The following is a 12,405-nucleotide window of genomic DNA, read 5'->3' as shown; positions in this document are numbered from 1 at the left end:
GTCACTTCCAAACACTTGTCACATGAAAAACATTTACTAACCCCTCTCCAGCAGCTTATTACTCTCTCAAGAAAGAACAGCCTTTTAAACTTTGACGGTCTTGCTTTAGTGATGCAGTGACTCAAAAGATAAAAGACAGCTCAGGAAGAAAAATCCAATCATTCTCTCAATCTTGAAGGTGGTCTAAGGCCTTTCAGATTTCTTGACATTTCTAACAGAAATATGCCTTCTTTTTGGTTACTACGTCACTTTGATCGGTGAGGTCAGTCAGCAGGCTAACTGAGGTCATCCCACTGAATGCAATTTATTTTTATATTTAGATTTAGATTTCAATGTAAACTGGAACTTATGAACTGGCTTGATCCCAGATGCTGATAGGGCAAAAAGAAGGAAGCAATTTGTGCAGAAAGCCAATCCTACTGAACATTACAAGCTATAAAACGGGCCCCAGAGGATTTTAGAATCACCCTCAAATGAGGAATAAATTATGATGGAGCAGGTTTATTTATGTACTACTGCTGGTCTAAAAGTATTGTATCCAATGAGAAAATAAAGCCCCAAATTGAATTTGCCAAAGTTAAAGTAAATGGAGGAAGGAAAGTAATTAAAGGCATTAAGCAGTAGTGTCCTATATAGGATTGTACAGCATGCACGGCGCCGTTGCTATAGCTATTTGTGTGCCCTAAGCACAAATGCTTTGTGGTGCCATATCGCTGCTTGTACCAAGCCTATTGTGATGATTTTTTTCACGAGTCTGATTCTTTGGTGCTCCTGCTGGCACTTGGTGCCGTACGCGCTGTGCGTAATGTGCATGTGAGGAGCAACGGCGCTGAGCATGCATAAAATAGAGCCTATCGCATGATTATCCATAGGGCACTGGGACCATCTAAACTACTAAATCCAAAATCACTGTTTTATTTAACGAACGAATACTTCCTCATGTCATTTATTTTACATCAATTTGCTACATTTTTTCCAGTTTTTTTTTTCTTACATTCTGACAAATGCGCAGTTTGTCAGCACTTCAAGATGTTCCTCTCCTCTTTATCACTTGTGTGAGCTCAGGAGTCTTCCACGCAGCCCCACAGCAGCAGTGGAGGCGTTGGATGGTAGCCTTGCTCTGACACGCCATCTCCCTGGCGACGCACCTATTGCCTTAAGGCTGCACGGTTCAGATGGAGCAGATGAACCTCTTTGCTCCCCCGTACTTGAGTAGCTTACAGATGGACTTGACACCGGAACGCATGAGCAGCAGCACTTTTTGACTTCCGTCCTCTCATGAAGACGCACCAGTTCTTCACTGACACCCTTTCTATCTTTCTTCTGTGTTCCTCACGGCCCCGATGGATATGTACACCTCCACTTTGTCACCAGCGCTGGACATCGGAACAGGGTGTTACCTGCTGGTTGTAGGTAAGCTGGGCGTAGGCTTGAGGTAGTGATGTGTGGGCTAAGAAGTTGTTGGAGCGCTTTGCATCCCCGCTTGGCTTATTTGTGCGTGACTGAAAAACGCAGGCATACTGAACGAAATTCCTCCCCAAGATTTTGAGATTTGGAAATAGGATGAAAGAGGACTAAATTGAGCTATTCAATTTAACGTAGATCAGCTCTCTCGCAGTGGTGCAAAGGCTGTTGGACCAGGAATAAAGGAAAATGGGTAAAATTCTATTTTATGCATGAAAGAAAAGTCTCTCCTGCATGTTTTCTGGTGTTTTCTCCCTCATCTAAAACTTAAAAAGTTGTCAGCGAAACGGGAGACGTGCAGAAATGCATCATTTGAGAAGCTCACTCTCAGGTGTTATTAATTGTATAATTAAAATGGATCACAACACACAATCACAACAGGCTTCCCACAACATTAACCATTACATTATAAGACGTTCACGCGAGGCACGCAGTGGTCATGATTTAACGTTAGAGTACCAGAGAATAAATTGAAATCAGTAGTCTTCATATAACATATGATGGCAGTATGCAGTGTTCATATGGTGCTTGAGTTAAGTTACGAAGTGAAAAGACATAAAAGAAGGAGTCTAAAAAGAAGATGAGCAATTAGTGAATGTTATCCTCTCAAGCACACTGGCAGCAGGGTGTTTCAGCCTCACTTAAATGCTCATGCTGTGAGATATTTTAACTGTCATGCCGTATGTATGCATGTCACATTGATGGCAACATGACATATGTGACAGTACTGCCAAGCTTAATCTTGTGCAGCTCATTCTCATACAGAGAGTGATCCTTCCTCCACAGGGCTGCTCTCTTCTCTGGCACTGCAGACATCCTCCTTCTGTTTCACAGATAATATCTGTTTGGAAGTTTATCATAAGGCTGTGTATCTACTCGACAACCAAAGGAAGATTGTTAGATTTACAGGGCATAATAAAAGATGGATTATAGTGGATTTGGTCAAACATGCTGTGTGAACTGGCCAATAATCAGAGTGTGCAGACAGGAGGACAGAATTGCTTTATGACATTAAAGTTATAATTAGCTGATATACTTTGCAGAAATAATTCATGTATGTGTATATATGTACAGTGTTTGATTCCTGTGTAAAATACATTATCTGATGAAAGCCATATTCTCAATATTTCACAGTAATGAAGGTTACTGAGACATACATCATTATTTCACACTTTGCCAGTGCATGTCTTTCTGTTGTTATTATCTCATTTTTATTAAAGGAAATCGGTATTGAGGATTATTGCCTTATCCAATTCTTTAAATTGAAAATGATGGTTTTTCTTTAACATGCTCGTACCTAACACACAAGGTTGAATTTTCTCAGTGATAATGTGAATGTAGAAAGAAATACAGTACTGTGCAAAAGTTTTAGGCAGGTGTGAAAAAATGCTGTGAACTAAGAATGCTTTTAAAAATTGATGTGTTACTAGTTTATTTTCATCAATTAACAAATGCAGTGAATGAACAGAAGAGAATTTTAAAATCAAATCAGTATTTGCCTTCAAAACAGCATCAATTCTTCTAGGTACACTTGCACACAGTTTTTGAAGGGATTCGGCTGGTAGGTTGTTCCAAACGTCTTGCAGAACTAACCACAGATCTTCTGTGGATGTAGGCTTCCTCAGATCCTTCTGTCTCTTCATGTAATCCCAGACAGACTCGATGATGTTGAGATCAAGGCTCTGTGGGGGCGTAGCGTCACTTCCAGGACTTCTTGTTCTTCTTTATGCTGAAGATAGTTCTTAATGACAGAATAAATTTGGTGCCAATCATACGCCTTGTTGATGCCTGTATTTCTCAGCATTGAGGACACCATTAATCCTGATCAGACCTCCAACCCCAGTTGCAGAAATGCAGGTCCAAAGTTGCTCCACTATGCTTCACTGTTGCCTGCCGACACTCATTATCGTACTGCTCTCCAGCCCTTCTGCAAACAAACTGCGTTCTGCTGCGGTCATCACCACTTCTGACCAGACTTCTCCAGACAGTAGATGGGTGTACCAGGGTCCCACTGGCTTCTGCCAGTTCTGAGCTGATGGCATGGCTGGACATCTTCTGATTTTGAAGGGAAATAAGCTTGATGTATTTTTCATCTGCTGCACTAAGTTCCCTTGGCCGACCGCTGCATCTACGATCCCCAACGTTACCTGTTTGTTTGTGCTTCTTCAAAAGAGCTTGAACACACCTTGAAACACCAGTCTGCTTTGAAATCTTTGTCAGGGAGAGACTTTGCTGATGCAGTAAAACTACTTTGTGTCTTGTTGCTGTGCTCAGTCTTGCCGTGGCGTATGACCTGTGACATGAAACTGTCTTCCACAACCTCACCTTAGGAGCAGAGTTTGGCTGTTCCTCTCCCAGTTTAAAGCCTCCTACACAGCTGTTTCTGTTTCAGTTAATGACTGTGTTTCAACGTACATGTGAAATCGACATGTGAAACTGAATCGTTAGCACCTGTTTGGTATAATTGGTCATCTCCTGCTCTCTCAAAAATATGGTCAGGCTAAACAAACAAACAAACAAAACAAACAAAAGAAAAATAACAATGCTGTCTTCCTTTTTTTCACTCCCTCTGCCCCCTAATAACTTTCATACAATCCCTTTAGTCTAGCATACACAAATCTAAATCCCTTTATGATTTTGTGCAGGTCAGTAATGCAGACCAGTATGAAAAGTCTCAGCCTGCCTTAAGGTAAAAAATTGAATTCATACAGTGCATACATACAGTACATACAGTATTTGTGTAGATTCATTTTGTTTTTATGGGAGGGTTTTGGCTGCTTTTAGCTGATGTGTCAGTGAAGGGCAGTTTGGCAGTGTGTACTTGTCTCTCTGTGCCCATATCTATCTACCTGTCAATCCCTCATTCGTCTCCCTCAACCCCCCCCCCCGCTATTCCTTCTACTCACCCCATCTCTCGCGTAATCCCTTTCTAGTCAATAATGTATCATTAGACCACTGTTGAATCTTAGGTAAGAATGAGGACAGAGTCTCCATCTTCCTAATCTAACTATCAAGTATAAACTAAATGTTTCGGAACCATTTTACCAGACTGTTGTCTTTTCTTTAAACTCATTACACCACATTTTCACTCACCCATACATACATTATACACACTACTGATCTGTACCCTCTTTACACACCTCATATTATGTTTGGGTCTGATAAATGTTCAGAAATGTTCTTTTTCACTCTGATTCTGACTGCCATCTCAATAAACTGACTGAAAAAACTGAAAAAAACACTATGTACACCACAGGAAAGGTAAAACAGTCTAAAATGTCATTCGTAAAGCTCAACTGTGAAAAAAACGTGCAGATTTTACTGTGCTGGTGTGACCAGCAGATGTCATAAAGCTTATCCTTCAGACAGGCTGGCTTTTTGAGAGGAGGTGTAAATCCCCAGGGTTATGTTCCACACATTACTAATGAAACTGTCCATGCTGTCTGCCTCTTCAGTCCAACACTGAGGGTAGCGTGTTTACTCTGTTAATGAGACTGACTGTATTTCCTATCTCTGTATAAATGAGCTCTTCGATTTATGCCTTAAACAAGTTACAGAGTGCCCCTTGCCTGTCTCTGGCATATCAGTTATTATTTGTAGTGATGTCATAATTGTGTTGAGAAAAAAACAAGAAAAGCCTGGAATTAAAGCTCTGTGCTGTTTTGTGTTTGGTGGAAAACCATAGGGTCTCAGCAAAATAATTCATACATGAAAGGAAAAATGTCATGTTATTAACCATAGAGATGCATCTTGTATGCAATTTAAAAAAAAAATGGTTAAAATGTGTTTTACATTTGTCTTTTCTGATTTTATCGATGTAGTTTTCACATCATCACTCAAACTACTTTTTATCCTTTTTTCCTCCTCCTGTATGTTTCAGCTCTTCTCTCCATCATTGGAAACCTGCTAGTTATCATCATGGCAATTAAAAGGTCATCGAAGATGAAGCCGCCAGAGCTGCTGTGTGTGAATCTGGCAGTGACGGATCTGGGGGCATCTGTTGCCATGTATCCTCTGGCTGTGGCCTCTGCCTGGAGCCACCGCTGGCTTGGGGGAGATGTAACCTGTATATATTATGGCCTGGCTGGGTTCCTCTTTGGTGTCGCCAGCATCATGAACCTGACTATCTTGGCCATAGTGCGTTTCATTGTGTCCCTCAATCTGCAGTCTCCAAGTGAGTAATTCAGGGCTTGAAACTGATAAAAAAATTTTGAGATTTGTAACCAGGAAATTGCTAGAATGCATAAATGCATAAATGTCATGTAATAAGGAAAACAAGCATGTGGAAGGTAGTCAGAGATGGGTGGTCAAAGGTCAGGACATGAGCCAGCATGAGCACCCTGACTGGTCTGTGGCTGTGCAGCCCCATACGCAACAAATTGCGATGTACTTTGTGTTTTGACACCTTTCTATAGCAACCGGTGATTACTGTAGATCAGAATGTAAATGGATTTTGTATTTTACAAATGGAGAATATTAATGACAAGTCCTTTCACATTTGTCTTTTTCATGCCTTATTGTAATCTTCTCCATAGACCCCTACAGTATGGTGGTGTGACTCAGTCCTGTGGACTTGCTTTAATCTTTGCAATTTACATGTCATTTGGGGAAAAAAGGAATGTAGCTTCTCCCTTTTGTATAAAATGTAAGCTGCTCTGTTTGAGTGCCTTAATAAAGAGCCACCTGTCATAACGTACTGCACAGCATGTTTAAACAGCAAAGAATCAAGAAAAAAAATCAACCTTTTTATTTTTCTCAGCAGATGAGAAGATCAGCTGGAAGAAGGTGAAGATCATGTGCATATGGATCTGGCTCTATGCTCTGATCTGGGCTCTGTTTCCAATTCTGGGCTGGGGGCGGTATGGCCCGGAGCCCTTCGGCCTGTCCTGCTCTCTTGCCTGGGGACAAATGAAAAATCAGGGGTTCTCTTTTGTCATCTCCATGTTCTCCTTCAACTTTGTTGCACCTTCTGTCATCATCATCTGCTGCTACTTTGGCATTGCCATCAAGCTATATTTCACCTACAAAAAGATGATGAACAACGGCAACATAGTCCCCAACACTATCAAGCTCCATCGAAGACTGTTGATAGTAAGTGACTCTTTCTGATGAGAAAACTCTATTTTTATAAGTTTAGTTACTCTCAGTATAGGTTGCCTTGAAACATTTCAACACTGGTTTGTTCTTGGAGGCTTTGTCAGTCTCCTTACCCTTGACCTGTTCGGTTTGGTCCAACCTGTTGTTGGTATAAAACTCCATCTGGTTTAGCTGTTAGGATCACTGGAGTATACAAGCCTCTCTACTAAGTCAAGGTTGCAGTCCAAGAGAAAAATGATGAGACAGCATCTTGCTAGATATTGCAAAACCAAAGATACACAGTGGTTGTTTATCTAATACAAATAATAAGCTAGTAGTGACTTGTTATTGTGGGGGAATACAATAGACATTTCAACCATTTATCTATTTCTTTTTGCTATTTTAACAATTTATTCATTACTTTCAGATAATTATTACTTCTTTTCAATTTCAACCATTTATCTGTTTAGAACTCTGCTTGTTTGGTAAATTGTGTGTATAATTATTATTATTATCATTTTCTTTTGTAGATCAAATCTCTTTTTTTATTATTATTATTATTTTCTTTAGTTTAGCCAATTTGGCATATGCAATGCCGCCCTGGGTACAAGTACTCCTGGTTGGGAATCACTGGTTTAGAGGAAAACTGACCAAAAGTTATTTAAGTTTAACTTTTTTGTTTTATGAAACAGATATACACTACATAGACAAAAGTATGGGGACCACCTGACATCATATCATAAATACAAATTAAAATGAATTAACAACTCTCAGCCACAAAGAGCATCGTGTCGTCAATGTTAGGAAGCTTGGGAAACTGTGAAGAAAAACTTTTCCCATTGACCCTTGTTATACATGCATGGTTTACTTCTATATTATACAGACATTAATATAGAGTTAATATTGTTCTAACAGCTTCCACTCTTCCAAAAAGGCTTTCCATAAGATTTTGGACTGTTTCTGTAGGAATTTTAGCCCATTTATGCATTTATGCAGTAGAGCAATGTTGAATGAAAAGGCCTGGCAAATAATTTCTGTTCCAGTTCATCCCAAAGACATTGGATGGAGTTGAGATCAGGGTTCTGTGCAAGAGTGCCCAAAACCAGACAAGTTCTTCCACATCAAACTCATCCAACCATGTCTTCATGGACTTTGCTTTGTACACTGGAGCACAGTCATGCTGGAATAGAAAAGGGCCTTCCCCAAACTGTTGGCACAAAGTTGGAAGCACAGCATTGTCCAAAATGTCTTGGCACTGAAGCACTAAGATTCCCCTTCGTTGGAAGTAAGGGGCCAAGCCCAACCCCTGAAACACAGCCCCATACCACACCTGAATACTTTTGTCTATGTAGTGTATCTATGACGAGTTCCCTAGTTGCTGAAAAAAACAGGGACTATACAACTGCAATTCATGCAACTCATATAAAAACAGACTTGTTCTGTGTATGTTGTCCCAGGACCTGCAGACATCTGTCAAATGTTGGCTTATTTGTGGATTTTAATTACTGTTTGGATTGTATACTTAACGAGGACAATGCACGTAAACATATTCACAGCAGACAAAAAAAAAAAAAGAAAAAAGAAATGCAACAGATGTAAATAGGGCTTCTAGATGAAGTTAATTTGCAGTCTTGTCCAAACTGAATAAACAATGTGGATATGGTAACAGCCAATGAGACAAAACATTTGTCAAGCATGTGTATGTTCTGTTCACAGTGTGGGCATACAGCTGTAGCTGGAGAAATCACCTTTATCAACATGCAAACCATCAGAACATCAAAGAGGAGTACAAGAGTTAGTTTAGAATTCATTTCAGAATATGGAAGTTGCTTTGAAAATTTACTTTGCACACACCTGTAAATATTGACAGGTATTGGTTGGTCAGTGGGGCTCATATGCCAAATTCCTGCTTATGTTCAAGACAGGTTTTTATTTTCTGAGATCTTGTGTGATTTATATTGACTCAATCTTCCTGTTCTGTTGCAGGTCGCTATGCTGATCAGTGTAGGCTTCATAGGCTGCTGGGCGCCCTATGGACTGGTAAGTCTGTGGTCTGTTTTCCAAGACAGTAGCACCATCCCGCCTGAAGTCAGTCTCCTGCCATGCATGTTTGCAAAGAGCTCGACTGTATACAATCCTATGATCTACTACATCTTCAGCAAGAGCTTCAAAAGGGAGGTAAAGCAGCTGCGCTGGTTGTGCACTGGCTCTAATTCATGCCAAGTCTCCAACAGCATCAATGACAACAGCGTTTATATGGTTAGTACAGACATCAAGACCAGACTAGAAGCACGGTGTGCTTTGCATTAGATCTCTGAGTCAAAGTCAGTGATTTGGGATTGAAAGACTTTTTTGGGATATGCGTGAGAGGAAAGACTTCTTCAACAAAGACTTTTGCGCTGTTATTTGTGGAAAAAGTTGTGGTGTCATAGTGTGTAACCTCACAAACATTATCAGGATAGGTAATGCTGTTATATTAACATAGCAAGCAGCATAACAAACTGTCCTATTCAGTGTGGAATGAACAACATGTGAAAGAGGCAAAAGTGCTTTGTCAGCCACAAGGATTTAAGAAAAGCGCATATCTTAACACATTATAAACCAGAGGTTGTACAGAAAAACACAGAAAAAAAGATGTTTATTTTGCTTCAGCTCAATCTGTGATAAATACTTTATTATTTGAATCAATACTTCTTGATAATTTTCTTGACATCAGTATTTTCTAGAAGAAAAAAAAAAAAAGATTGATGATGTTATTCCAGGAAAAATGTAATTATTGCATGTGTTAGGTGTTTTAATGAAGTGACAGCAGAAAAACAGTGTTTCCTAAGTCTGCCTCTAAAAATATTTGTAAAAGTCGCCTATTGTCCATGTTTACCTTGTCTAAAGGATGTATACTTACATCTCCTATCATTTTTTGCAATACTCTGAATGTTGCTTAGAATGAGAGTGAAGTGAAAAGCTATCATCATTTTATATTTTTATTAACAATAAACAACAACAAAACAATAAATAGAATTTGTTCTTCTAACAAATGTTGCAGATGTTCCTTGGTGTCTTGACAGATAAGAAAATTGACACCTTTGTCACGTTTGTGTAAGAAAGAAGCTATAGCCTGGAACCCGTTAGCCTTGCAAAGATAGCAAAGAGACTGCAAACAGAGGGGAAGTTGTCATTTTTATTGTACGGTCACTTGAATTTTTGTACAAATTAGCAAAGGTGTTATTTAATGAGCTTTAGAGGTACTCGTTGGCATATTTTTTGACCCTTAGATTAGAGGCCTTAGAGGCTTTTTGCTAAACTAAACTAACAGGCTGCTGGTGGCAATCAGAGAATCAATCAGAGTGGAAATAGTAGAACAAATAGAAGAACAGATATGGAGCTTTGCTGCACAAAAAATGAAGTTTTTTGATATTGTGGAAAACATTGGAGAGGAAGTGCAGGGGCTACTAGGAGAGAATTTCAGGCCTCTCAGAGCCTAGACTGAGTAGGATAGTTTTATTAGAGTGTTTAGATTAGCTTTAGGATAAGATACGAGAATCGAAGTTTATTTTCAATCCATTGCTCTGAGTACAAACCATCCATAAAAACCAAAGAAGACGAAGAAGAGCAAAACAGCAGTTGAGGAAACAGTCTCAGCTCAAGGTCTACTGATTCACTTGTCCTGGAGCTTACTACCCTATCACACAGTACTCGTTAGGAGGCCAAATTTACTCAGTTATGATGAACCGTGAAACATTAAGTCAGTCTGAATAAGAAGTCCTGTAAGTGCTCAGAATCATCAAATGTAACACCTACAGTTCCACAGCAACTGGACAAATTCAGTCTACAAATGAGAACCACATGATGTAGTTAAATGTGCCAGAACAAACACATAAGAGGACCTGGAGTTGGGATTGTTTTGTCAACAACAAAGTTCTAAGGCGCAAACAAATACCTCATGCTTTGACTTCACAGTCAGTACTTGTTAGTGGGATATATTCATTGTTATTTTTGGCCTTTCATTTAATTTATTTTAAGATACACTAAGGTGTTTTAAATCCTTTATTTTCAACTTTGTGAACTGTGAAAAAAGCTCTTTTAGAGTGTAGCTTATTTTCATGTCACCAGGGTATTTATGAAGTTTTCCTACTGAATACTGTGTACAAATCATGATGGTAATCAGTTCACCTCATGTACAGTCTTATGCTTAAGAGAAAACTGTCCATTTCCTGCTTTGCTCAGGGATGTTGTTTTATACACAGCAGCAGCAGTAGCTCCTGTAGCACATATCTCTCCCTTTCAGATATCAAATATTTTTAGTTTGTGGATTTTGTTGTGTCACATTTTTGTTTTTTATTTTTGTTTTAACAGTGTTAAATTATAACATTTCTAAAATGTGTGAATGTAGAATATTCATGTGCACAAGTCATTTGTCTTGTTTGAAAATAAACGCTGACTGATACAATAACAATTAGTGGACAATGAATACACCATGATAGCATCACTATTGCAGTTGATAGTAAAAGAGAGCAGATGGCAGTGCACACCTGCGGCAGGGACTGCAGGTGTAGAGGCTGCTAATCTCAAATCACATGTTGACAAACTCAATTTTGTTTTTAAGCCAAACAAAAGCAAATGCTCACTTTGCACAGAAAGCTGTTGTGATTAGTTACGTTGGTATTTTCCTGATTTTATCACTGTGTTGGTGTTGGGCAACAAACACACAGCAGCAGAGGCTAAACAGACGTCATGTCACTACTTCAGATCCACGGAGCCAGTTCTCCACTTTATTATGATATTAAATGTTGGAAACGGACTTCTGTGGCAAAGCAGCTGGGATCCATGGGGAGAGGAAAACCATCTTAAAAGCTACGGAGGATAATCAGCCATCACCCTCTTTCTTGCAGACGGCACCCACATCCAGGACCTAATTCCAGCTGTAGTGCACCCATGTCCCCTGATACTTTCATCAGACAAAGTCATTCAATTTCAATTCAGTTTATTTATATAGCGCCAAAACACAACAACAGTTGTCTCACGGCACTTTCCAATTAGAGCAGGTCTAGACCACGCTCTTTAATTAACTGTCAGTCCTAAGGCTATTTCCATGACTGAGACTCTCCAACAATGTGCCAATAATCCACTGCCTATTGCACACTCACTTATCCCTAAAACGTGAGCTCACTCTGTGATTGCTTACATTTAATGTAATTTTCAGCTATTCCAAAAAAAAAAAAAAAAAAATCACAAAATCACATGAAGATTTTGTGGAATCCATGCATTAAAAAAAAATTAAAGATGACTTGGGGGACATTTAAACTTTTCTCTTCAAAAACCGAGCAACTCAAAAAATTACTTACAAACCTGAACCTTGATTTTCTGTGCTTGTCTAAAGAGCCAACAGATTCATTACTCAACACTGCATAGTACTGGGATGTAATGTCTTTAGGAAAGACTGAAAATTGGGCATGGATGGTGGACTGCTTAAGCACTAAACTTACTGCAAAGAAAATCAATTCAGCGCCTATATGGATATGGAATGTATTGCTATAATAATTACTTTATCCCCTGATTTGTCCTGTTGTTGGTACAGATAGCCCTCATATATCAAGTAAAATAAAACTACAAATGAAATTTATTGCTATTGTACCATCATTCAAAAGTATATTTTATTGACTTGGACAGTTTTATTTTGCAGATTTGAGCCTGTTGTATAACTGAATTCATGATCTTCTGCTAACACACCTTAGACAAAAGTGCTGGGGAGATCAGGGCATCAGTCAGCTGACTGCTTGGTTAAAATTAGGAAAAGTGCTTTTGGACAGTCAGCATTTTATAATCGACTCTCAATTCCGCTTCAGTATTTTTAAAACATCAAATGGC

At 39.1% G+C, this 12,405-nt stretch overlaps 1 protein-coding gene across 2 annotated transcripts; it reads left to right on the top strand.

The window, feature by feature from the left end:
* Positions 1-840: 840 nt before the first annotated feature.
* opn8b (opsin 8, group member b) lies at positions 841-10,619 on the top strand. Of its 2 annotated transcripts, none has more exons than XM_046373294.1 (4): positions 841-1,413; positions 5,345-5,638; positions 6,227-6,555; positions 8,527-10,619. In XM_046373294.1, exons 1-4 carry the CDS (start codon positions 1,344-1,346, stop codon positions 8,848-8,850), a joined length of 1,017 nt encoding a protein of 338 aa, XP_046229250.1. In that variant the 5' UTR covers positions 841-1,343; the 3' UTR covers positions 8,851-10,619. The 2 variants fall into 2 exon arrangements, with proteins under 2 accessions (XP_046229250.1, XP_046229249.1); XM_046373293.1 differs by having other exon boundaries at positions 6,224-6,555.
* Positions 10,620-12,405: the final 1,786 nt, after the last annotated feature.

This window comes from Scatophagus argus, chromosome 19 (genome assembly GCF_020382885.2).
Source record: "Scatophagus argus isolate fScaArg1 chromosome 19, fScaArg1.pri, whole genome shotgun sequence".
NCBI classification, from domain to species: Eukaryota; Metazoa; Chordata; class Actinopteri; family Scatophagidae; genus Scatophagus; species Scatophagus argus.
The sequence above is the reverse complement of the archived record's forward strand: the minus strand, read 5'-3'. Positions and strand labels throughout refer to the sequence as shown.